At 36.7% G+C, this 24,266-nt stretch overlaps 1 protein-coding gene across 1 annotated transcript in view; it reads right to left on the bottom strand.

The window, feature by feature from the left end:
• Window positions 1-24,266, bottom strand: part of ENTHD1 (ENTH domain containing 1) — a 105,181-nt gene that overhangs the window by 43,995 nt on the left and 36,920 nt on the right. The window contains exons 3-4 of the mRNA XM_057486346.1: window positions 14,750-14,868; window positions 1,706-1,826 (exon numbers count right to left, since the gene is read on the bottom strand). Coding sequence (XP_057342329.1) covers window positions 1,706-1,826; window positions 14,750-14,868 — 240 coding nt within the window. The remainder of the gene's footprint in view (window positions 1-1,705; window positions 1,827-14,749; window positions 14,869-24,266) is intronic.

The following is a 24,266-nucleotide window of genomic DNA, read 5'->3' as shown; positions in this document are numbered from 1 at the left end:
TTTTTCAGTGGGTGAATGGATAAATACCTTTAGTATATCCTATGTAGCACTAAAAAGAAATGGGCTATCAAGCCATAAAAAGACATAGAGGAACCTTAAATGCACTTTACTAAATGAAAGAAGCCAGTCTGAAAAGACTACATACTGTATGATTCCGCCTGTACGACATTCTGGAAGAAGCGGAACTATGGAGACGGTTAAAATATCAGTGGTTGCCAGGGGTTGGGCAGAGGGAGGAATGAATGGGCACAGCACAGAAGATTTTTAGGGCAGTGAAATACTCTGTATGAGAGTATAATGATGGATACTTGTCTTTACACATTTGTCCCAACCCATAAAATATACAACACCAGGAGGGAGCCCTGATGTCAACTATGGTCTTTAAGCAATAATCACGTGTTAATGTAGGTTCACTGATTGCAATAAATGTACCACTCTGGTTGGGGGTGCTGATGGTGAGGGAAGTCGTACTCCTTTGGGGGAAGAGGGTGTATGGGAAATCTCTGTACCTTCCACTCAGTTTTGCTGTGAACCTAAAAGTGCTCTAAAAATAGCTGCTTAAAAAAATGTTGGGGAGGGAAGGTAGCCAATATTAGAATACAAAAATGTTTTCCTTCCTGTTCTTTCAAGCTTATGGATCTGGATCAACTGACATAAAGTGTTTTCTAAGAATACAAAGCAAGCTGTCTAAAAAATTGTAACCACTTAGAACTAACTATCCACATAAATAATGCCATCCTTACACTACAAATATCCATAACCCATGAATTCTTGTTTTGTGTCTATTAAAATTTCCTCATCATTCTCACAATTGGTTTTAAATGAAAACTACATAAATGTGCACTTGTAAAATAAATCTTTACCAACAAACTATAGTTTTTATATTTTGGATATTGGGGATCTATATAAGGGTGAAGTTGAGGTGCATGACTCAAAGATGAAGAAGATGTAACTCAGAATGTAAGGAGCTCCCTCTGTAATTAAGGGAAAGGATGCCTGGATGAATATAAAAGCAAAGATTTAAGGGGATGAAAGATACTAATGAGAACATTTCATTCTCATCTTGGCAAAAGATCTTTTATCCTATTTTTTGAGACAATCAAGAGGAAGAATGTATTGAAATTGAGAGTTCATGGAGAATAGGGACAGGATGAAGTGGCTCAACAGTGAATCAATCAGATCCTGAGTAGCAGTAGGGCCCAGCTGGAATTTGATAGTGTAATTTATTATTAACTGGAGGCCAGTTTTGTAGAATTTTATTGTGTGCCTTTCTCTAATGTTAATTATTCAAGAGGCGATGAGCCAGTTTTTGGGATACGATGCATCTTGCTTTTTCACATTTTCACCTAATGCTTGCTTCAGAAAAATGTCATAATTTAAACTCTGTCAAAAAGAAGTTAATACAAATAAGAGAAGAAACTTAAACTAATTTTTCTGATTTTTCAAACCATTTGTAAAAGATTTAATGTTTGTAGTTAATATTTTGGGGAAGCAAAATATGAGAAAAATCATTGAAAAATGGTAAAATAAGATGATAGGATCATGTGTGGGTTGAATTTATCCACACTAGTCTTGTCTCTCATTATCAAAGTTAAATTAGAATCATTGTTGCTATAGATCATAAAATAAAATCTGAGGAAAATATGTCCAGCCCAGTGTTCCATACTCTTATTTCTTGGTAAACTTTCTGTCTTAGCCAGTCTACCTGCATCACAGAGGTTACACACATCTGCCTGCCCTCCTGACAGCCACGTAGCTGAGGAGATGATGGGAGGAGGAGTTGTCGGCAGAAGCAGCTTTGGATCTTCATAAAATAACATCAGGTCCTTCAAAAAACAAGAGAACACACAGAAGTTGAAAAGTAAACCCCATGCCTCAATTTGTTACAATGGATCACCAATTTATATAATGTATCTTACATGCTAATATCCTCATAAACACATATGGTTGGAAAGAACTCACACATAAGTTGTCTATACACTTGGGTTCCACTAAGCATAGGGTAGTTTTCTACCCTTGGGAACCCCCATTCCCTGCTGAAGACACCGGTTGTAGACTAGCAATGATTCTTAGGGCATTCACTTTCCCTACCACTCCTTGAGCATCCTTAGAGCACTCTATCTCAGTGACCACTTTTTGTGTTTTATTTGTAATAATGTTACCTGTGTGCATCTTTTATTCATATTTACAAATTTTAACTTTTAACCGTGGAGTCAGAAGTAGATAGTAAGCCATCCAATCACAAAGGTTAAACAATCAACACATGACTAGTCTTGTTTCACTTTTATCTTACCACTCCTCATGTATTTTACGTGAAGCAAACCCCAGATAGATCACTTCTTTCAATGTCTCTCTCGCTAAATGATGAGAACTCTAACATAATAATAATTTTACACTTATAAACTTCACAATAACTCCTTAATGTCACCAATAATTATAAACTGTTCAGACTTTAAATTTCTCATGTCAAAATAGATTTTTCTACAATTTGTCTGAAGAAGGATCCAGATAAAATTTCTACAGTTGGTAGGGATTGGTTGATATGGAATTTTTTTTACAGTACTCAAATAATGTAAAATTAACATATAATAAAATGTATAAACCTTAAGTGTAGAGCTCCATAACTTTTAATATTATATGTATTCCTATGTAACCACATTTTCTTCACTCCAGAAAGTTCCCCAAGATCCTTTCCAGTTGATACCATCCTCTAATACCAGTGACAGTATTCTGCCTTTTATCACCATCAATGAGTGCCTGTTCTTGAATTTAATACAAATGTAATCACATACTATGTATTCTTTTGTATCTGATCCCCTTTACTTAACATTATGTTTTTGAGATTCATCCATATTTTGTGGGGGGCTTTTTTGGTAAGAATTATTACATTGTATGAATATACCAGAATTTGTTTAGTCATTCTCCTGTATATGGACATTGTTTCAAATTTCAGCTATTATAAATAAACCTACTATGAACATCCTTGTACAAATCTTTTTGTAGACAAATGCACTCACTACTCCTGGATATTTACACAGGAGTAGAATGGTTAGATCATAGGATAATAACTATTAGAAACTGCCTAACCATTTTCCAAGTGATTGCCACTTTTTATAGTTCAACATTAAGTTTGAAATCATTGTAGATTCACATTCAGTTGTAAGAACTAATACAGAGAACCCTTACCAGTTTCCCCTACAGCAACAAAAAACATTATCTACATTATCACATCCAGGATAGTGACAATGGTACAGGCAAGATGCAGAGCATTTCTATCACCATAAGAACCCTCTTGACTTTTTATTACCATAACCTGCCCCCCACAATCACTAATCTGTTCTCTATTTCTATAGTTTTGACATTTTAAGAATGTCATATAAATGGAGTCTTACAGGATATAACCTTTTAGAATAAGCTTTTTTTTTTTCACCTGGCATAAATCCTGGAGATTTATCCAAGTTGTTGCATGTAATAATTTGTTCCTTTTTATTGCTTGATATCATCCATAGTATAGATGTATCATAGTTTATTTACTCCTGTTAAAGGACATCTGGGTTGTTTCCAGATTTTGGCTATTTCAAAGAAAGCTGCTGTGAACACTGTGTATAGGCTTTTGTCTGAAAATACATTTTCCTATCTCTAGGATAAATGCCTAAGAATGCAATTGGTAGGTCATATGGTAGTTGCATGATTAGTTTTATAAGAAACCATCAAATGGGGAAATGACAGCCTCTTCAACAGCTGGTATTGGCAAAACTGGACAGCTACATGCAAGAGAATGAAACTGGATTATTGTCTAACCCCATACACAAAAGTAAACTTGAAATGGATCAAAGACCTGAATGTAAGTCAAGAAACCATAAAACTCTTAGAAGACAACATAGGCAAAAATCTCCTGCATATAAGCATGAGCAACTTCTTCCTGAACACATCTTCTTGAGCAAGGGAAACAAAAGCAAAAATGAACTCATGGGACTACATCAAACTAAAAAGTTTCTGTACAGCAAAGTACACCATCAACAGAACAAAAAGGCATCCTACGGTATGGGAGAATATATTTGTAAATGACAGATCCAACAAGGGGTTAACATCCAAAATATATAAAGAACTTACATGCCTCAACACCCAAAAAGCAAATAACCCGATTAACAAATGGGCAGAGGATATGAGGAGACAGTTCTCCAAAGAAGAAATTCAGATGGCCAACAGACACATGAAAAGATGCTCCACATCACTAATCATCAGGGAAATGCAAATTAAAAGCACAATGAGATATCATATCAACAGTAAGGATGGCCAGCATCGAAAAGACTGAGAACAACAAATGCTGACGAGGATGCAGAGAAAGGGGAACCCTCCTACACTGCTGGTGGGAATGTAAGCTAGTTCAACCATTGTGGAAAGCAATATGGAGGTTCCTCAAAAAACTAAAAATAGAAATACCATTTGACCCGGGAATCCCACTCCTTGGAATTTACCCAAAGAATACAACTTCTCAGATTCAAAAAGACATATGCACCCCTATGTTTATTGCAGCACTTTTTACAGTAGCCAAGATATGGAAGCAACCTAAGTGTCCATCAGTAGATGACTGGATAAAGAAGAGGTGGTACATATACACAATGGAATACTATTCGGCAGTAAGAAAGAAACAGATTCTACCATTTGCAACCACATGGATGGAGCTGGAGGACATTATGCTCAGTGAAATAAGCCAGGCAGAGAAAGACAAATGCCAAATGATTTCCCTCATTTGTGGAGTATAACAGTGAAGCAAAACTGAAGGAACAAAATAGCAGCAGACTCAGACTCCAAGAAGGGAGTAGTGGTTACCAAAGGGGAGGGGTGGGGGAAGGCAGGTGGGGAGGGAGGGAGAAGGGGATTGAGGGGTATTTGTTTAGTACACATGGTGTCGGGGATCACGGGGAAAACAGTGTAGCACAGAGAAGGCAAAGTGAATCTGTGGCATCGTGCTGCACTGATGGACAGTGACTGCATTGGGGTATGGCTGGGGACTTGATAGTATAGGCAAATGTAGTAACCACATTGTTTTTCTCATGTGAAACCTTCATAAGAGTGTATATCAATAATACCTTAATAAAAAAATAAAAATAAAAATAAAGAAACCATCAAATTGTTTTCCAAAGTAGCTGTACCATTTTACATTCCCAACAGTAATATATAAATGATCCAGTTTCTCCACATGCTCACCAGCACTTCATGTTGCCACCATATTTTTATTTTTTATATTTCATTGTGATATTTCATTGTGTGTTTAGATCACATGTTCCTAATGGCTCAGGATGCTGATGCTTTTCATGAGTTTATTTGCCATCTGTATTTGTTGAAGTGACTGCTCATATATCTGCCCATTTTCTAATTGGATTGTTTGGTTAACTGTTGAGTTTTGGGAGTTCTTTTTATGCTCTAGATATTAGTCTTGTTGGATATGTGGTTTGCAAATATTTTCTCCTAGTTTGTAGCCTGTCTTTTCATCCTCTTAACAGGATCTTTTGCAAACCAAAAAATTTTTAATTGTGTTGAAGATTTAAGTCTCTTGAGCCATTTGGAGTGAATTTCTGTATAAAGTTTAAGTTGAGGTTCATGGCTTTGCCTATGAATGTCCAGTTGCTCCAATATCATTTGTTGAAAGGTTATCCTTCCATTGGATTTCTTTTGCACCATTGTAGAAAATAATCAGTTGGCCATATTTGTGTGAGTTTATTTCTTGGTTCTCTATCCTGTTCCACTGACCTAAGTGTCTATCGCTCCATCAATACCACATTCTCTTGAGGACTTAATGTCAGAAAGAATGGCTTCTCCCATTTTATTTTTCCTTTTCAAGACGGATTTAGCTATTCTAGAGCCTATGCCTTTCCATGTAAATTTTGTAAGATTATCTGTTTCAAAAAATTTTGCTGGAATTTTGATAGGAATTGCATTATATCTATAATTAGTATTGTTACTATGACATCTTTACTATGATGTGTCTGCTAATCCATGAACATGGTATGCCTTTAATTAGTTAGTCCTTAATTTCTTTCATTAGTATTTTATAATTTTCAGCATACTGATATTATAAATAATTCGTTACAACTGTACCTAAGAATTTCCTTTTGGGGGAGTGATTGTAAATGGCATATGTCTTAATTTCAGTTTCCACATGTTCACTGTTAGTATATAGAAATGCAATTGATTTATGTATTTAATCTTGTATCCTACAATCTTGCTGAATTTATTTACTGGTTCTATAAGGTTTGTTTTTTGTCATTTCCTTGAAATTTTCTATGCAATCATGTCATCTGTAAAAAAGTATAGTTTTATTCCTTCATTTACAGTTTGCATGCCTGCTTCTTGACTTATTATAGTGGCTAGAACTTCCAGTTGTTATACTGAAGAAGAGTCCTTGCTTTGTTTCTGATCTTGAGGGAAGGCATTCACAATGAAGTATGATGCTAGTTGTAGATGAACTTTATCAATTTAAGGAAATTCCTTTCTGTTTCTAGTTTGCTAAGAGTTTTTATCACAATTGGATTTTGAATTCTGTCAGGTGATTTTCTGCATCAATTGACATAATTCTATAATTTTTCTTCTTTCATTTGTTGATATGATGAATTGATTGACTTTCAAATGTTGAACCAGCCTTCCATTCATGGATTAAATTCCACTAGGTTCTAGTGTATAATTCTTTTTGTACATTCCTGGATTCAACTGGCTAATATTTTTTGAGGATTTTTGCATCTAATTTCATGAAAGATAATTATCTGTGTTTTCTTTTTTTTATACTGTTTATAAAATGAATTTGGAAGTGTTCCCTCCTATTTTCTGGAAGGCACTGTATAACTGATGTTAATTCTTCTTTAAACATTTGGTAGAATTCTCCAGTAAAACCATCTATGCCTAGAGATTTCTTTTTTCAGGAGACTATACTACAAAATCAAAATTTTTAATGGTTATAGGACTATTCAGGTTCTATTTCAGTGAGTTTTGGTAGTTTATGCTTTCTGATAAATTGTTCTATTTCTTCTAACGTGTCAAATTTATGAACATAAAGTTATTGGTAATAATTCTTTATTGTCCTCTTAGGGCTACAGGAACTGCAGGGATATCTTATTTCGTCCTGGCATTGGTGATCTGGGTCTTCTCTATCAGTCTTGCTAGAGGGTCATCAAGATGGGGGCTGGTCACTGGAAAGATCTGGATTAGAAGCTCGGAACTTTCAGCCCCATGCCTCAGGAAGGGGACGGGGCTAAAGACTGAGTGACTCATCAGTCAGGTCTACATGATGAAGCTTCCATGAAAACCCCTGAAGCACAAGGTCTGAAGAGCTACTGGACTGCTAAATACATCTCCATGACAGGAGGGTGATGTATCCCAACTCCGTGGGGACAGAAACTCCTGCGCCCAGAACCTTATGAACCTTACCTGATGTATTTATTCATCTGGCTGTTCATTTGTATCTTTTATCATCTTTTATTATGCAATATATTAGTAAGTGTTTCCCTGAGTTCTGTGACTGTTCTAGCCAATGAACAAACCCAAGGAAAGGATCATGGGGACCCTGATTTATAGCAGTTGGTCAGGAGCAGAAGTGACAACCTGGGCTTGCAACCGGCATCTGAAGTGGGAGGTGGACGGACGTTTTGTGGATTAAGCCCTTAACCTCTGGGATCTGACGCTGTCTCCATGTAGACTGTGGCAGAAGTGAGGTAAATTGAGGGACACCCAGCTGGTGTCAGAGGAGTGCCTGGTGTGTGGAAAACCCCATATCTGGTGTCAGAAGTGAAGTGTGAAGTAGTGTGAGAGTAAAGAAGAAACACAGGAGGAGGAGTGTGTTTTTCCTTTACAAAGGCCAAAAAAGAACCCTGTAAAGTCAAAAGTCAAAAATCTGAAAGTGAATAAACAACCAGACAATGACAAATAACTCTTAGAACTGAGGAGAAAAAGATGAGAAACCAAGCAAAAAAGCAAAGGACATGAATGCAGTCAATGATGAGAAGAAACACAAATGCCCAATAAGCACATGAAAGGTTGTTCAAACTGACATATAATTACAATAAAACAAATTCAAACAAAACTGTTCTCCATCTCAGATTGACAAAAATGTAAAAATTTGATAATACTCAGTATTTGCAAAGATAAAGGGATAACTTTGGTGGATATGAATTGGTGCAACTTTCGGGCTGACAACTTGGCAGTATTTTCCAAAACTAAAAATAAATATAACCTTGCAGCAATTACACTTCATAAAAGGACAGCATCATAAAAATCTATGTGTAAGGGTCATTATTACAATATTGCTCTTAATAGACAAAAACATGAAAAATTCCTAACTGATTACCAATAGGGAATGACTAAATAAATTAAGATTCATTGATAATCAAGAATACAGCACAGCTTTATGTGCTGATACAGAAATATATCCATAATATATAGCTTAGTGAACAAAAGCATGTTTTGGAACAAGATACATTAAATGATTGCATTTATTATATAGAAGATACAAGGCTCAGTTCAAAGCAGGCTGCAGAGCTGCATGCATTAAATGAATTCATCTAGGTAAAAGAAATGTGTGGACACAGAAAATTTCCCTCCAAACTTTCTAAAGTACTGTTAGTAAGAGCTGTCTCCAAGGAAAGGAACTGTAGGAGTAGAGAGAAGAAGAAATTTCGTTTTTCACTCTTCACCCTTTCGTATTGTTAATACTTTTTTCAGTAAGCATTTTTTAATTTCAAAAGAGTAATAGTACAAACATGAAAATAAACGACTTTTAAGCATAAAGCAACGATGCAGAAAACAGGTAAAGGGATGATTAATTAACATACTTAGAATAAGGATAACTTCCATTTCTCTAACAGCTTTGCTGAGTTCACATTTTTGCAAATATAAGAAATGCTATGTTAATAAATCCAAGGATAAAGCTTGTTTACCCTTCATTTAGCAAAATAATAACTGGAGGCAGTAGGAAATAAACATTTATCTTCCACCACTAGCAATTTAGTAATTCACAACTAGACTGAAGGCTTTGGTCGGCTTTAATTTTGTGTTAACCAATACACAGCATCCCTATCTGCTGCTATGGAAACAGCTGTGTCCCCCAAAAACATAACCCTCATTGTTGAATCTCCTCAAAAAAGAAAAGAAGGTGGTCTTTTGAAGTGGTGAAAAGCTATAAATAGCCTTATTAATTAGCAAATTTAATAACAAAAATTCTGGACAATATGCAGAGAAGAAAACATATCCATGTCTCAGTGTCATAAATTTAAAGGCTTTCCTTAGTTTTGAAAGTATCACAGGCAACCACTGTTCTGCTTTTGAAAGTCCTATTCTGTTAAGAATTTTATTTATTGCTTTTAAATAATTCTTTCATTTGTAGAAAGAGAACAATTAAAGAGGTTTCTATTTAAAGTTTTTGAAAGATATTTTTAAGCATCCCTCATTCTGTCTAAGCAATCAACAATTTCTTTCTCTTTCTGTATTAAGAACACGAGAATTTTAATGTAGATGCAGTACATTTGGCAACAACAATTAGATTTACTATTCAACTTAGTAGGTTTTGTCTTCTGCTACAAAAGCAGATTGCCGACGAGAGCACGCTGGATTGCATCAAATGTTCCCGACAGTAATAAGAGGAGATGCTGTCAATAGGGATGATGGAATAGTGTTATAACAATGCTTTGAAAGAGGAAAATCCATGTTTAAACTTATTTTGAGAGAAGGGCATCATTTTTTGCTCATTGATATAAGATAGGGAATGTTGTAAATCAATTACAGTAGGTTCCTCTAAAGTAAGGAAAAACAACGAAGAGAATTCAAGTCTGATATAAAAAAACTAGGTAGCATTTTATGTCTTTGTTAGGCTCCAAAGCACATAAGATAATTCAAGTCTATTTTTGCTCTTAAAAGCCAGCAGAGGCAAATAAACTGATCTTAAATTTAAAAATCACTTTGACTTAATATCATATCTTTTAAAATAAGCTACGCATTTTCAATCTGTGGGCTACTATGCAATTAAGAAACAGTAAAAATTTGATTTTATGTACTTTTCTGAGCTGCTAGAAAATGAGGTAATCTCATACTAATTGGGTTGGGGAAAGAGGCTGAAAACAGAAGGTCAGTAAGTCCTCAGCTCCTCCCTCGTAAGAACCGAAGCAGGAACACCAAACAAAGCGCTCTGCGCAGAAGACCAAATAACCTTCTGTCATAGAAAAAAGACAGAAGAAAGTTAATATTGGGTGACTACTATTCATTAATTTCTTCATTAACAAAAATTTGGCAACTGAAGATTCAGTAATGAATAGGACTAAAAGTCTTTACTCTCAAGGAGCTTTCCTTCTAGTAGGAGGAACAAAAACATAAAACAGAAAAATAAATGAATCAGATAATTTCATATAGTCCTGAATAGAGCAGATTTCCAGTTAATATGGTTCTATAAGTTCATACTTTGGGGATATGTTCCTTCTCCAAACACATGGCAATGACAGAGATAAGACAAGTGAAAATTAAAGACACAGTCATGCTCAAAATCAAGATGGACGTCCTCATAGACAAGACCATGAGCAGAAACAATGGTGAGGAGGTTGAAACTGCGGACCTTTGGGGTTTTAGATCCAGAAAAAGTCAGAGAAAACCAGGAGCTCAACTCCTGAGAAGCAGATAAATACAGATTTAAGATGCCCGCCCACGAGAGGAGTACCGAACATGGGCTTACTGCTTGAAATCACGCACGGGCCTTGGCAGAGGAAGCTGGCGGGGCCAGGCATCGATCCCAGCCTGGGACCACGGCTTCCCACAGCGGGAAGCCACATGCCCAAGGAGGTGAGGGGCACCGAGTGAGCGTCACCAGCAGCTGACCCATGGCGTCACCACTTGGTCTGGGAACCGGGTCTGCAATGTCTCTGACGAGAGCAAAAGAAAGGAGCCCCAGCTGCCCACTAAGTCCTGACTGTGCATAGGTAGTCCAGGCGTCAGGAGGAGGCGGGGAAGACCTGGTAGGCAGGGAAGGGTAAGGACACTCAGAGAGACAGAGAGAAAGAAAACTTGAGCCACTCAAGAGCAGCTCCCAAAGCTGTATTCCAAAAACAGAAAGGAAAAAGATTCACTCCCGACAAAAGGAAACCATGAAGTCTAAAGAGTATTTAAAACTAAGTATGTTGAAGGTCCTCCAGAAGACACTAGAAAGGATAGCATTAATTTAAAGAGATACAAAAAGAAGAAACAAAAACAGGCAGAGATGGAATAACTACAAATGGATATGAACAAGCAGTGAGAAATCAAAATAAAACACTCGATGGACAGGAAATGTTCTAGAGCGGGCACAGATGAAAGGAGAAAAAATGAACTGGAAGACGGTTCTGATGAATTACCTAAAGAGCAACATGGAAATACAATGAGACACAGTAAAAATTTTTAAAGTAGTTGAAAGACATGAAAATGGAAGATTAAGTAGCCCAATATCTATCTAATTGACATCAAGCAGAAAAAAAATTACAAGGAAATAGAGAAAAAATATTTGGAGCACTATATATGCCAGAATTACAGATGTATGTTCTTATGTGAAAGTGCACACGAGAGTAAGCGGGTGTACGTGTGAGAAGGTCAGGGAGCACTGAAGAGCAGGGCACGTTCTGGTGCTGGCAGCCCCGGCCCTCAGGATCAACCCTGAAGATCCAATAAAGGGGTGACATCAAAGCGAGAAGAAGACCGTGAGCGGCTGCTGAGGAGACGGAGGGACTGAGCTGAAGGGCGAGTCTGGGAGTGGAGGAGGGCGCCGGGGTCGGCTTCAGCCTGGGAGGAAGGTTGGGAGAAGCTGGTGGAACCCTCGCCTTGGAACCTGCTGTGACTCAGATGGCAGGAGTGTCCCTGCTTAGTGCAGAGGCCCTGAGGGGTAAGCAGATGGGCAAGGTCAGTGGGGACTGGCCCGGAGACGAGAAGACATGTCTTCACCCTTCCTCTTCTAAACCCCAGGGCAGGTGGTTTACAATTTAAGAGTGTCTCCCTCTAAAGCTGCTTCTTCTTGGGGTGCTGAGGATAAAGGCGCAACTTGAGGCACTGATCCTTGAAGTGAGGAATGATTAACTCTGCTATTCTTGGAGAAAGAGGGGAGGAGAGAGATGTATTCTCCACACTAGAGGCCATTGCCCGCCACCTCCCACTGAAGCTGACAGGGCGGATACAGACTAAGGACCAGCCTTAAGCAGTCCCAGACGGAGCAGCCATAACCCCTAGGGGTAGCTAGTCATTTAAGGATCAAAGCTATTTCAAAAGAAAAATAAAAAAGTGAATTACAGGTTTCATCAGAAGCACAGATATTAGAAAAGACAGACCAAGAATTTAACATAACTTTAATAAACATACTAAAATAAATAAGATACAAGCAATATAAAACAGGAACAAACACAATAAAAAGAATGAAATAGAAATAGTAAATATCAACTATAAAAATAGAATAGTTGAAATAGAGAACACAGATGGAATAAATAGTGGAATAGATAGATAGCTGAGAACAAATTATTGAATTGGAAGATCAGATTTTGAAACACTCTAGAAAAAAGAAAAACAATGAAGAAATAAAAACTATAAAGTTAAAAGATATGAAGATAGAAAATTACTAATATCCAGACAAGAAGAGCCCAAGAAAGAGAGAAAAATGAAAATAAACAGTAGGAAGTATTTGAACCAGACAAAACTTTCTTGGAATTAAATGTAGATAAAAGACCTCCTCCTGGCGAGTCTTGCAGAGTAACAAAGAAGAGAGATAAGGAACACCCACATGAAAGCCTATTATGGTAAAATCTAAGTCTTTTCAACAAATGATATTGAAATAACTGGACATCTGTAGGCAAAAAAAAAAATTTTTTTTCTTAAGAACTGCAACCTTATACTTCACACCTTATACAAAAATTAATTCAAAATAGATCACAGACCTTAAAGTAAAACATAAAACCATAAAACTTTTAGAAGAAAAATAGGAGAAAACCTACATGATCTTGGGTTAGGCAAAGAGTTCTTACAAAATGACCCCAAAAACTTGATCCATAAAATAAAGTTGGATGAATCAGACTTCACCAAAATGTCAAACTTTTGCTCGGTTTAGAAAGACATGTTAAAAGAAAGAGAAAAAAAAAGACAAGCCACAGACTGGAATAAAATATATGCAGATCACATTCTGACAAAAGACTTGGATCCAGAATATACAAAGAACTCACAAAATTCAATGGTATAAAACAACCAACCCAATTAGAAAATGGACAAAAATATGAACATGTATTTGATCAAAGAGAAGTTATGATGGCACAAGAAAGCACAAGAAAAGATGTTCAGCCTCATGAGTAATTTGGGAAACACAATGAGATACTACTACAAACCTATTAGAGTTGCTGAAATAAAAATAGTGGTAATGCCAAAAGTTGGTAAGGATGCCAGAAAACTGAATCTCTCCTTGTACACTTCTGGTGGGAATGTAAAATGGTACAGCCACTCTGGAAAATAGTTTGACAGTTTCTTACAAAACTTAATATGCATTTATCATATAACTTCTAGACATTTATCCCAGAGATAATGAAAACTTCACATACAAAAACCTGTACACAAATGGTCACAGCAGCTTTAATCATAAATAGCCCCAAAGTAGAAACAGCTAGATATCCTTCAGTGTGTGAACGGTTGAATAAATTCTGGTATATCTATACAATGAGATGCTACTCAACAATAGAGAGGAATGAATTATTGATACATGTAACAACCTGAATGGATCCCAAGAGCATTATGCTGAGTGAAAAAAAAAATCTATCTCAAAAGGTTACAGAATTGTCTGAGTCCATTTACAGAACATTCTAGAAATAACAAAACCATAGTGATGGAGAAAAGATTAGTAGTCACCAGGGGAAAGAGTTGTTGGGGGTGAGAAGGGTGGGTAGCACAAGGGACTTCTTTTGTGGGGATACAATGGTTCTGTATCTTGATTTGGGGGCTGGTTACATGAATCTATACTTAAGATAAAACTGCATAGAACCTACATACACACAAATGCAGGTTAAAAAATTGAACACTGAGTTGAAAATCTGAAAACTGAATAAGGTCTGTGGTCTAGTTGGCAGTAACATACCAACATGCATTTCCTGGTTTCAGTATTGTGCTACAGCTACATAAGATGTCAACATTGAAGGGTATGTGGGACTCTACTATTTCTGCAACTGCCTGACAGTCTATAATTATATCACAATAAAGTGTTTTTAAAAATGAGTAGAGAAAGATGGGCTATTCATTAAATTAAATATTATTTATCCACAGGGGTACAAATAAAATAAGACCTCTATATTGCACCATATAGTAAAATTCTAGAGGGCATAGGATTTCAACATTTAGAAGAAAAAACAAAAGACCTTTACTATACTGGTATAAAAAAGAATTTCTTAAATAAGATTTTTTAAAAGCACAAACTATAAAAGAAAACTTTGATAATGTAACCTTATCTTATTTAAAACTGTATAAAAATAGGCACCAGAACCAAAGTTAAAAGACAAGAACGGTTTCACTTAGAACTCAGGAAGCTGGAAAAAGCCAAGAGAACAAACTAGAGGCTCCAGGAAGGAGCACAGCCCTGTAGACACCTTGATTTCAGCCAATGCAGCCTGTCAGACATCTAACCTATAGAACTTTAAGATAATATAATTCATGCTGATTTAAGGAATGCAGTTTGGGGTAATTTGTTACAGCGGCAGTATGGAACTACTACAATGCCTCCTACCTCTGTTGATTTCCAAGCATTAGCCTTGAGGGGTGGTGTTTCCTGGGATGACACATTTCCACTGGGCAACGGAATGTCTCCGCACTGCTCCTGTTTCAATCCTGCCTTGGAAGCGTTTTCTGTCAACAACACAAAGCTAAGATTTACTTTGGCAAAAAAACAGTAATGTTTTTATATAGCTCACAATTTTTAGTAAAGAGCCATTAGGTCTATAAAATATAAATCATCTGCCAATGGCTACCTATGAATAATAATCATTTTAAGATATTGCTTTATAATAACTGACAAGTTCAAGCAGATTTTAAAGAGGCAACTTGGATTCTAGCCCTTTCTCCATCAACAGTTCTAGTTCATAAGCTTTATTATTTGAAACATTACAAAATAAGATACAACATAATATGGAAATAGTCTGAAAATATGAAAAATATTCAGATGAAATTTAGTAAAGCAAGAATGACAACTATAATTATTCTAATAAGTATATAAAAGAACTTAGTACTGCAATGTGAATTTCATGTGTTCTAAGTGAAACAAATCAGAAATGTATAGACTATTTGGTAAGAAAGAACTTTTTAACAAAATTTTTTTAAATGTCAACATAAAAGACTATGCCAAGGAAAACAAACTGATAGTTCTTCTATTTCTGCTGAATTTAATGTTTTTGTAGTTGTACTTTCATTCCTACATTACTATTTAAATAAAGCATTAGTACGAATTATATCTCAGCATGTTATTGGGTACAATAAGAAGAATAAGAACGCTGTCTTCAAACTGGTGCAGGCACTGCAGGGGGGATAAAGCCTTCCCAAGGGCTAGGTGGGCACAGAGAGTTTTAAAGGAAGCGATGTCCAGATCCACAGCTCCTATATATACTCTTTCTGAAAACTGATCTGCCTGAGAATGCAACAGCACAGAGGCATCAGGCTGGTTCTTTCGTCCTTCCTTCTCATACCAATCTTCTCCCACATGACAAAGACATCTCCTTTATCCGTCTTATAATGGTGTATCTTCCCTTATAGTGTAAGCATAAGAGCTTCTAAGGCACCAAACAATAGTAAAGAAGACTGGTTTGGAGAAGCCTCCTTTAATTAAGGCAGGAAAAACCCAAAGTAGGGCTTCAAAGTTTGTTGTCTTATATACATTCCTTTTAATGACAACACACGGCATCGGTAACAGGGTATGCTGGTCCACACTGGGATGTCTGGTATTCGGACACATTATAGTATGGAGGGGCGGGACAGCTGGCAACTTTCATTTGATGTCTTTGTGCTTTTCGTCCCCCACATACTGTCAAATAACGCATCACTGCTGCGGAAGTGTCCCATTGGAGGAGAGCAAAGAAAGAACGAGAGGCAGGGGCACCTCACTGTACTGGTACAACAAACTTAGGACAAAGCTCCACTCCTGAGCTTTCTATCTGAGGAAAAGAATTCAGGAGCGTGGATACAGCCAGACTGATGTTTATTTACGTGTTTATTTGAAGAAATAAAGTAAGATGGTTTCTTAAAGAAAGTTTAAATCTGATCTGGCTGGTTGTTTTGACAATGAATGTTGGTTTTGTCAACTAGGTAAATATGGCAAATATTTTCCAAAAATGGAAGGAACCAAATCTGCAGTGAAGAGTTGATGAAGATAGGTTTACAGCATATGACACAAAAATGATTTTCTCCAAAAGATTATTGTACTGACAGGTATATTGTAATCAATGTTTTTACTTTATCCACAGTTTCTGAGTGTACTGGGCTATATTAAAGTGTAACCATTATAATTAATAGCCATTGATAAATTTTAGTAAAAGCTTTTTGGTATTATTCCCAGAAATTGAGAAAGTAAATTACTCCTAATGACTGTTTACCAGATCTCTAAGTTGGTCGTTTCGAATCTTTTGCTTTCAACACATTGAAGAAAGACCTAATCAAGTTAATGGTTGAAAAGACATGGAAAACATTTTTATAATAAATCACTATATACTTTTTGGCACATTACTTGGAAGGAATTCATAGAATTGATTGACATTACTGTAATAAAACAACTTCGATTCCCACCCACAATTTTATGTGAACAAGTCTTCTCAGCATTTATATCTATAATAATGTGAAACAGAAACAGAATTGATGCTGAGCCCTGCTTATTTCTAGCAATAACTAATATTCATATGTGGGTAAGTGAAGAGTTCTATGTATCTCATAAAAACAAGTATTCCAATAAAATTGTGTTCTTTATGTTCAATAAGTACTTATAAAAATTTATAATATATTTATATGGTTTTGGTTTTGATAGACTGTGTACAAAAATATCTGTAATGATAAGTCAATCTAGAAGGAATATTTTATCACTTAAAGCCCTGGTCACAGCAACTGTAGAGAAATAATTTCAATTTATTTACATATTTGATGTAGAGAAGACTTTCAGGCATAAAAATGCTTTCTATTATGATAAAATTCAGTGAGGGATGTGGAATGGAAATATGACTTCAAGGAGAAAAGGGAATGTTGTAAAATTTCTAAAGCTGAAGACTTCATGTGTCAATGACTACAGGTGTCAATTGCAATAGTTTTTATATTACTTTAGATAAATTTAAAAGTCTCATATAACAGTTTTGTTTTGATTTCTTTTGTCTTTAATGTCTTTGCCTTTATTGATGTCCTTTGCAATTACTTATAACATGATAAAATTTCACAAGTCAACTTAGAAATGTATAAGGACGTATATAATTTTTCAAAATAATTTTAGGGGTTACATAAGAAAAAAAGCTTGAAAAGCAATGGTATAAGATATGGTCCTTGACTTCAAAAACTTTATAGCCTGACAAGGGAAATTAAGTTTAGCACACAGGCTTATAGTGAACAATTAGAGAACAATTACATACCAAACTTTCTTATATTAAATAATTTAGAATGGAGACATTCTAAGCAGGAAAAAAAATCAATGTGCACCTGAGCAATCAAAAAGAGCCTCAAGTAGGAAGTAAAATTTGAACAAGGCTTTGGAGGATGGCTAGGATCCTGACAAATGCAGAGGGAGAAATTATTCCAGGCAAAAGGAACTACACGGCAATGGAGCAAGTACGGCATAGGCCAAAGATACCGAAGAGCTTAAAAACTTCATGGTACTAACTTGTCCTTTTCTTATAACTTCACATGAAAATGAATAATTAAAAGGACTTATTTTGGACTTGGGGATTTTATAATACTGACAAACAGTAATGATTTGAGGCTTAGATCATCTATGTACTTTTTGTGTGATTTCATTAGGAACCATTTTTATTATCATTCAGAATTCAGCAGCAAAATCATCCTTGTGGACGTAGGTTTTTGACATCAGAGAAATAGATAAATAACAATTCTGGGAAGTCAATTTTGAAGTAAAGTGTGAGGAAAACAGAAGAATACCTAGAATTGTGAAAGAAAAAATATCTTGCATATTTGGAGATGCATTCTAGCCTAGAATAGCTAAAATGTTAAAAAACCTATACTAAGTAATCTTACAGGGCAAGAAGGAAAGCAGTTAGAACCTAGTGAGTCTATGGAGATGCATTTAGAAAATTTTAAAGTATCAGACAGCACAACACTGGATGTGAGGTGGGCTTAATTAAATTAGGTGATTACATAACACTTATTTCTGGATTTCACAAGCAAGTGGAAGGGGAGAACACACATTCAGTTCCTTGGTGGAAATGAAGTCCCTTTGGTATCATAAGCTATTTATCAATTGCAACTGTGAAGTGACAAGCCAAGGAGGGCTAGTGTGTGAATGAGAAGCCTCAAAGGAAAGAGTGCAGATGCTGCAGGAAACGATGCTATTGAGTCACTGGGAGATGAGTGCTTAGATACCCAGGCAGTGGGTACCTTGTAGAAACTATCTACAGAGAAGCTGTAGATCTTGTTGAGCCTGTACCACTCAGATAATACCACAAAGCAGAACTGGTGAACCCTGTGATATTTCTTGGATGAGATGTAAAACTGATCTCCAAACTATCAGACATTAGCAATGCGACAGCACATTTTGCAATTGAAATGCTACATAAGTTAAACAAATGCCAGAACTGTTCCACTGATTATTCAGCATTTAATAAACATTGTTACAATTATTGACAAAATCTTTTCAGGTGTAATTTAAGTAAATTAAGTCACTTCCTTAACACAATTAATTTTTTAAAATAAATAAATCTATCACAGAAAATATATCAGTGAGATAATAGACTGGTAAGATAGAAAAATCTCATAGTGATTAAGTTGATATTTACCTTTTGCAGAATTATGGGTTTGGAACCTAAACAATTTCACTGCCTTGGCACATGATTACACTTAAGCATCTTCAGGTAATTGATATTTGTCCCAATTTTTTAAACTTTCATTTTATAATAATTTCACACTTACAGAAAAGTTGCAAGAGTAGTACAAAGAACTCCCATATACTCTACATTCAGATTCACCAGCTGTTAGCATTTTGTCCCACTTGCTTTATAATTCTCTTTCTTCATGTATGTACACATATGACAGTCCTGTATTTTAAATCTGGGGGAAAAGCTGTTGTCATAGGTTGGGTTCCCCAGGAAACAGACCCCAAGGTTCAGATCTGTATGAGGAAGAGTCATTAGGAATGCTCTCAGAAACAGGATCTGGGAGGAGTGTGGGAGGGAGGACTGGGGGCGACAGCACTGTCATGTGGTTGCCACAGTGGCCTCAGCCGATCCTACCAGGGGCTGGGGAGCGGGGAGAGCTCTTCACAGTTGTCCTGCCTTGAAGCAAGGGGGCTGGGCCACATCCACACGTCACTGCATGTAGGTTCCCTCAGGAAGGGGTGACCTTGGGCAAAGAGGCTCTCTTCAGTTATTGGGAATTCCCAGAGGACTCAGATGAGACCCCTCAGCTGCCAGCTCTTCCGGCAGCCGGGGGGATGTGCATGGTGTGAGCGCAGTGACCCGGGGGCACCACAACACCCAGGGCAGACACCACCTTCGTGCTCCTACTGACTTCTGAGAAACGCGTCAGAGCACAGGGAATCGAGTGTGAGGACTGGAAATCTTTTATGGGAGGTGAAATCTGAGATTAGTGGGGAAAAGACATTTAAAAAAATGAAAACAGAAAAAGGATAAAGAAGAAGAAAACAGAGACGTTTAAGCAGATTTTAAAAACAAATTTTAAGCAGATTTTTAAAAAGTGAGAAAGGACAAACATGTTGCAGATTTAAAAAGGGAGTTAGGCAATTTTATTTCAGTCTTTTGCTTACAAGAGCTTACAAAATTTGGGACACTGCCAGTAATTCTTACTAAAAAATAATAGAAAACGGGAAAACCCACAAACTCAGCTCAGCTACAGGGAGAAGGAAAAATACAATAACTACAAAAGCAGGTTTAAAAATTGAGTGGCTGACTCGTGGTTAAGACAGTGGAGTGAAACTGCAACACAGAATTTCCAACACCCAAGACTGAGGGAGATGCTTAAAGGAAGTCAAAACTAACAAAAAAAATTTTTAAACAACAGCCATCTAACATGGAAACAAGATACAACTGAAAGTAATTTTTCAAAGAAAAGAACTGGTGGCCAACAAAGGAAATGATCTAGGACATTCCCTCTACCCCAAAGATGACACTGATGAGTTGAAAGTTTCTGAGATTTCTTATCATATGTAAGAAATCTTCATTTCAGATTATCCACATGCCTGGGAAAAAGGGAACTGAGTGGACAATGCTTTTTTCCCTCCTTACAAGTGAGAAGACATAGAAATAGGTAAAGTGGTAGAAATAGGTAAAAAGGCCAGGTATAACGAAGTAAATAGACATGCCGGCACTTCAGTGGAAGTGAAAACCGCGGCTTCACACTGTATTGGGTAAATGATCTAAAGCTAGAGGGTATCTCTCCACCCTGTGGGAACAGGACACATGTCCCAAGCAGACAGAATGAGCAGGATCTTGCACAAAAGTCTCAGAATATAGAGGAGAGTCCAGGTACTCTAAACAAAATTGCATACAGCCTAATGAGGGTTCCCATTCCATCTTGCTGTAGAAAAGTGAATAAAATAAGAAATAGCCCACAAAGAGCAACTTAGTGGAGAAAACAAACTGGTCTCAGATATACTGGCAAGAGTCAAGAAAGCAATAAGAATATCTGAGCAAATAACTGTCAAAGTGTATTGTGCTATACTTGTATTAACCCATTTACTTCTTACAACAAATCTATATCTATTATCCCCATTTTACACAAAAGAAAATTGCAGCACAAAGTTTTAAGTAACATGTCCAAGGTCACACAATCTATTCCATTTGAATCAGGATTCAAATCCAGGCAGTAAGGCACCAGAACCTGAGCTTAACCATTACTCTTTACAGCCTTCAAAATAAGAGGCCTGCTCAGAGCTGCCTGAGCATCAGCAAGATGTAAAGAAATGGCCTGGCAGCTAAGCATACACATTCCAGTAGAAAAAAACGAAACGAGAAGAGAAAGAGGAAAGGAGGGAGAAGCAAGAAAAAGAGAGGAAGAACGGATGATGACACACACACACAAAGAAAAGGATTCCAAACGTAGAAGAAAATGTAGCTCTAGGAAAACAGGGAAATTCCTCACAGTATGGCATTTAGATGGTTTTTGAAGTTATGTATTTTCATATATTTCATACTTATTGCTACTACATAGCAGTACAAGGTTGAGCATGTTAAAAAAAATGTTTCTTGGCCTTATATAGCTCTTCCTCTTTTTGACGAAATGCTTTCCATATCTCCTTCCTGTTTTTCAGTTGGGCTGTCCTCTTCTTACTGACTTATAGGAATTCTTTACATATATGGGAGACTAATCCTTTGTCAGTTACATGTGTTGGAAATTTTTCTCCTAGTTTGTGACTGTCTTTGTCATTTTTTATATGTTTTTTTTTTTGATGAAGAGAAAGTTCTTAAATTTAATATTGTTTTATTCACTTTCTATTACTGCTGAAATTTACAACAAACAGTGGCTTAAAACAACACCCATTTATTATGTCACCGTTTTATAGGTCAGAAATCCAGGCAGGCTTGATTGTGTTCTCTGCTTCAGGTCTCACAAAGCTAAATCAAGGTATAAGCCAGACTGGAGACTTGGGGGAACAATCTCCTTCCACAATCACAATGTTGGCAGAAGTCAGTTCCTTGTGGTTCTAGGACTCAGGTCCCATTTCCCTACTTGCTGGTAACCAGAAGTCACACTCAGCTTCTAGAAGCCACCTGCATTCCTTATCATTCCATCTTCAAGCCAGTAATGGTGTGTCAAATCCTTTACACACTTGGAATCTCTCTGAAATTCTCTTCTTCCACCAGCTGGAGAAAACTTCTTTTAAAGGGCTCCTGTGCTTAGATTAAGTCCACCTGGATACTCCCTTTTTGATGTATAATGTAACACAATCATGGGAGTGTTAATTCATTATATTCACAGGTTATACCCATGCTCAAAGGGGAGTGGATGATATAAAGACGAGGGTCATTGGGGCTTATTCTCAAAACTCTGCCTACCATAATAGTCAATTTATAAATGCTTTATTTTTTTATTTTTTATTTTGCTATCATTAATGTACAATTACATGAACAATATTATGGTTACTAGACTCCCCCTATTATCAAGTCCCCCCCCACACCCCATTACAGTCACTGTCCATCAGTGTAGTAAGATGCTGTAGAATCAGCACTTGTCTTCTCTGTGTTGTACTGCCTTTCCCGTGCCCCACTCTCATTATACATGCTAATGGTGATCCCCCTTTTTCCCCTCCTATCCCTCCCTTCCCACCCACCCTCCCCAATCCCTTTCCCTTTGGTAACTGTTAGTCCCTTCTTGGGTTCTGTGAGTCTGCTGCTCTTTTGTTCCTTCAGTTTTTGCTTTGTTCTTATACTCCGCAGATGAGTGAAATCATTTGATACTTGTCTTTCTCCGCCTGGCTTATTTCACTGAGCATAATACCCTCTAGTTCCATCCATGTTGTTGCAAATGGTAGGATTTGTTTTCTTCTTATGGCTGAATAATATTCCATTGTGTATATGTACCACATCTTCTTTATCCATTCATCTACTGATGGACACTTAGGTTGCTTCCATATCTTGGCTATTGTAAATAGTGCTGCGATAAACATAGGGGTGTATCTGTCTTTTTCAAACTGGGCTGCTGCATTCTTAGGGTAAATTCCTAGAAGTGGAATTCCTGGCTCAAATGGTATATTCATTTTGAGTTTTTTGAGGAACTTCCATACTGCTTTCCACATGGGTGAACTAATTTACATTCCCACCAGCAGTGTAGGAGGGTTCCCCTTTCTCCACATCCTCACAAACATTTGTTGTTGTTTGTCTCTTGGATGTTGGCCATCCTTACTGGTGTGAGGTGATATCTCATTGTGGTTTTAATTTGCATTTCTCTGATGACTAGCGATGTGGAGCATCTTTTCATGTGTCTGTTGGCCATCTGAATTTCTTCTTTGGAGAAGTGTCTGTTCAGATCCTGTGTCCATTTTTAAATTGGATTATTTGCTTTCTGTTTGTTGAGGTGTGAGCTCTTTATATATTTTGGATTTCAATCCTGTATCAGATATGTCATTTATGAATATAGTCTCCCATGCTGTAGGATGTCTTTTTATTCTATTGATGATATCCTTTGCTGTACAGAAAGTTTTCAGCTTGATATAGTCCCACTTGTTCATTTTTGCTTTTGTTTCCCTTGCCCGGGGAGATATGTTCATGAAGAAGTTGCTCATGTTTATGTCCAAGAGAGTTTTGCCTATGTTTTTTTCTAAGAGTTTTATGGATTCATGACTTACATTCAGGTCTTTGATCCATTTTGAGTTTACTTTTGTGTATACAGGGTTAGACAATAATCCAGTTTCATTTTCTTACATGTAGCTGTCCAGTTTGCCAACACTAGCTGTTGAAGAGGCTGTCATTTCCCCATTGTATATCCACGGTTCCTTTATCATATATTAATTGACCATATATGTTTGGGTTAATATCTGGACTCTATTCTGTTCCACTGGTCTGTGGTTCTGTTCTTGTGCCAGTACCAAATTGTCTTGATTACTGTGGCTTTGTAGTAGAGCTTGAAGTCAGGGAGTGTAATTCCCCCCACTTTATTCTTCCTTCTCAGGATTGCTTTGGCTATTTGGGGTTTTTGTGGTTCCATATAAATTTTAAAACTATTTGCTCTAGTTCCTTGAAGGATGCTGTTGATATTTTGATAGGGATTGCACTGAATATTTAGATTGCTTTAGGCAAGATGGCCATTTTGACAATATTAATTCTTCCTATCCATGAGCACAGGATATGTTTCCATTTATTGGTATCTTCTTTCATTTCTCTCATGAGTGAGTGTCTTGTAGTTTTCAGAATATAGGTCTTTCACTTCCTTGGTTAGGTTTATTCCTATGTATTTTATTCTTTTTGATGCAATTGTGAATGGAATTGTTTTCCTGATTTCTCTTTCTGCTCATTCATCGTTAGTGTATAGGAATGCAACAGATTTCTGTGTATTAATTTTGTATCCTGCAACTTTTGTGAATTCAGATATTAGTT

Source organism: Manis pentadactyla, chromosome 10, assembly GCF_030020395.1.
Source record: "Manis pentadactyla isolate mManPen7 chromosome 10, mManPen7.hap1, whole genome shotgun sequence".
Taxonomy (NCBI): domain Eukaryota; kingdom Metazoa; phylum Chordata; class Mammalia; order Pholidota; family Manidae; genus Manis; species Manis pentadactyla.
The sequence above is the reverse complement of the archived record's forward strand: the minus strand, read 5'-3'. Positions and strand labels throughout refer to the sequence as shown.